At 50.5% G+C, this 3,616-nt stretch overlaps 1 protein-coding gene across 4 annotated transcripts in view; it reads right to left on the bottom strand.

Annotated features, from left to right (window-relative positions):
• The window catches only part of nrg2b (neuregulin 2b), a 122,016-nt gene extending 118,695 nt beyond the window's left edge, over positions 1–3,321 (bottom strand). For 2 of the 4 annotated variants that reach the window (XM_070551163.1, XM_070551204.1), the window contains exon 1: positions 1,656–3,318. In XM_070551163.1, the coding sequence (XP_070407264.1) occupies positions 1,656–2,067 (412 nt within the window). In that variant the 5' untranslated portion in view covers positions 2,068–3,318. Of the gene's footprint in view, positions 1–1,655 lie in introns of all 4 variants that reach the window. The other 2 variants (XM_070551180.1, XM_070551141.1) reach the window with 2 other exon arrangements.
• Between the last annotated feature and the right edge of the window lie 295 nt (positions 3,322–3,616).

Raw genomic sequence — 3,616 nt, 5'->3', positions numbered from 1 at the left:
TATTTCTTTTTAAATATTGAAATAAATTTATCCTGATTAGCTCAATTAAAAAAATAACTAAAAATGACTGAAGGATGGGGATTCTGCTAATAAAAAATAAAATAAAAAATAATAATGTTTCAAAAACCCAACATGCTCGTGTAAAAATGAAAAAAAAATCTTTATGATAAGGTTGTGTTGTTATTAAAACTTATAAATAGAAGTAAAATGTAGAATTTAAGCAAAAGGAAGTGAAAGTTTGAATTGTCTTGAAGCTCATTTTAAATTCCTAAAATCTTTAAACTTCCTACACTTGTCTTGATTAACGTCTGGATCAAACACAGATGGATCACCAGTGACAGTGAGGGATGTAACATGAACAGATCCAGATGTTCTCCTGTTCTAAGGTTGGTTCTGATTGGCTGACCGCCTTCGGGTTGCTCCTCCTGACACACCCCTCTCAGTCCGTCTCTGAAAAACGCCTTTCTGTCTTAAATGAAACCCTCCTGCAGCATCTCTGCATCCACACACACACACACACACACACACACACACACACACACACACACACACACACACACACACACACACACACACACACACACACACACACACACACACACACCAGTAGCTGGCCGGGAGTCCTGCTCTCCTGGCATTACTGCATCCACCCAATGAGAAGTGTCAGCAGAGCTGGAGGGTGAGCTACAACTCCAGCAGCAACCCCGTCCAGCTGGGGGAGGATGAGCAGAGAGGAGGATTATTCTGTGGTTTTCTCTCAGCTGAAGCTTTGTGAGTGTGTACCTGGACTCACACCTGCTTCTGATGTCAGCTGCTCTGTCAAAAGTGAGCAGCGTGGTAATTTTTGCGTCTCCTTCATGTAAAAATAGAGCACGGTGCTGTCACCTGGAACACTAAAGCCTTTGTTTAGACGTGAGAGCAGGAGGGATCACTTTCTAAATGCAGAAATGGTCTGAACAGCTGAATATGGAGGAGCACGCATTCATAATTCATTATCACTTGTCAAATGGTTTCATCCCTGCAGCCACACAGAGCTATGATTAGCTCAGACCTATTTGGAGGAAGTGAAAATGTAGGCATTTTGCTTTAAACACACGTCTCATAGAGGATTCACGCTTGTGTAAAAATAACAGCAGTTTGGTTTAAGTTTGGATGCAGAAGTGGTGACAAGTTCAGCAACACTCAGGATGTCACAGTTTCAGTGTAAAGAACCAACGAGCCAGGAAGTTTGGAAAGCAGGTGAAGGTCTCTCTCTCTCTCTCTCTCTCTCTCTCTCTCTCTCTCTCTCTCTCTCTCTCTCTCTCTCTCTCTCTCTTCTCTCTCTCTCTCTCTCTCTCACGCACACGCACGCACGCACGCACACACACACACACACACACACACACACACACAGGTGCCAGTGCTGCTTCTGCTCTAAGCCTGAGCGTGTGGTGGTGCAGATGTTGAAGCTTCACGAACCCACTGATCACCCGCAGCTAGGAGGTGTTTTATGCATTGCTGTGAGGTGGTGGAGGTCTGAAGCGTGCATGGGGTCCGTGTGGACCAGACTTGTGTCCACAGGGCGGTGGGTGCCTCCTTACATCACCGTGGCCCCAGTGGCCCTTACAGCGCCGTGGCAGCAGGTATGAGGGGACGCCGGGATGCCGTGAACTTACCGCAGTCCTCGCAGAGCACTCTCTCCACATCCTTCTTCAGTTCCGGCTCGCTGGCATCCACGGGCGCGTACGATGCCTTGAACACCAGGGGCTCGGCGGTCGGGTCCATGAAAAAGATATATCTGTGGTCCTTCTCCACCGTGATGCAGGGGGCTTCGGGGCTGAAGTCGCCGACGGTCACGAGCTGCTCCCTCTCGAGGCCGCCGCTGTTGACGGGCCACACATCCAGCACTTTGACATTCACACTGTAGGGCTCCCGGGAGGAGACGTTCTCCGGGGAGGAGCGCACCTCGCCCTCGATGACCACGGCCGATCTGTACGCCTGGTCCTGCAGAGAGTTGAGACTCGGGGCGTAACAGGCGAAGGAGACCCCGATGACCAGCATGGAGAAATGCACTGGATCAAGCCTCATGCCGTCAGCCTGTGCTGTGCTGCAGTGCTGCTGGGCGGCGGAGCGAGCTGGAAGAGAGTTGCGGCGGCGAACGGGCTCCGGCAGAGCAGGCAGGGCAGAGCGGCAGACGATGTGGAAGTGTCCATGCCATCTGTGTCTGCGTCCGCTGTCCCCATACGGCTGCTGGCGCTGGATGGGGGGAATACACCAGCCTAGGAACCGGAAACGGCCCGCTTCTGCATGCTTAAAAATCTGATTGCTGCATTCTCCTTCACCGACCACCCTCTCCTCCTTAGCTCCCCTTTTTCCTGAAAGGCAAAACAAGACTCGTAAATTAGCCTCCCCTCGATTCCAGGACCTTCTCTCTCTCCTCAGCTATAGGCTAGCATCGCATGGGTGGGCGCATTGCCTCTCTGGAAGGAAAAAAACGGCTTGCGCGTACAGGGGAATCACAAGAAACGATGCGCACTCCACGCACACGCATCTAACATCCTTTCTCCTGCCTTCCTCGATGAGTTGCGCTCTTGCAGACCCGCTGGTCTCTGTGTAAAACACAACGAACGCAAATGAAATAAAAAATAAAAGAAAATAAAAGGAGGAGAGACGAACGGACAGGGTGAGACAGCAGCGGGTATCCGGTGAGGCGTTGCAACAGTAGCGCGCACCCTCCAGCCGCGTCCCCTGCGCTGCTCATCAAACGCGAGCGGCTTACGTGAGCAAACATCACCTGCCCGGTCACTGGCGTCGGCTCGCCACGTCCTGCGCAAACGGCCTAATGACCCGGCCACGCACCGGACCCCGCCATGGACCCCACCGGCATGTGATCATCATCCGCCGCTGTGCTTCCCGGCAGCGAGTGCTGCGCACGCACGCACGCACGCACGCACACACGCACACACACACACACACACACACACACACACACACACACACACACACACACACACACACACACACACACACACACACACACACACACACACACTGCGGAGAGCTGTTGCGATGACTAACGCTGCGAAACTCAATGGATGCTTCAGCTTCTCAGCGAAGCCCCATGCAGAGCCCCAGAGCCGGGGTCCTCTCGCTGCGGGTCTCCCAGACTGCCTCGGGACGCTGCGCGCCTTTTAGTGACTCAACACGTGGACGCGGATGCCACTTTCTGGTTTTGAGTCCAGCTCATCTCCACACAACAAAAACTGAGCCGAACCCTCGGACAGAACCCACAGGCCTCTTCATCTCATGATGCAGCTCTGCTGGAGGTTCCGCATGTTCTATCAGAGAACCTGCGTCCTCGTGGTCTTTCTTAGAGATTTGAGAGTTTATTTATTTATTTAACTTGATGTTGTTGTTCTGTTTATCTTGGACATGATTTTAATTAAAGAAATTTTTTATTTATTAAAAGTTGTTTTAATATTATATTTTATAATTTCTGAACCAATAATTATTCAAAGGGACACCTGTTCGTGAGTTTATGGAGTTCTATTAAAGTTCAGTGAAATTACTGAGGCACCAGAAACAACAATGGTGCAGGAGCTTTTCACCATGAACTTGTGACAATAATGACTCATTT

Source organism: Nothobranchius furzeri, chromosome 1 (genome assembly GCF_043380555.1).
Source record: "Nothobranchius furzeri strain GRZ-AD chromosome 1, NfurGRZ-RIMD1, whole genome shotgun sequence".
Classification (NCBI taxonomy): domain Eukaryota; kingdom Metazoa; phylum Chordata; class Actinopteri; order Cyprinodontiformes; family Nothobranchiidae; genus Nothobranchius; species Nothobranchius furzeri.
This window is presented reverse-complemented; position numbering and strand designations above follow the sequence as displayed.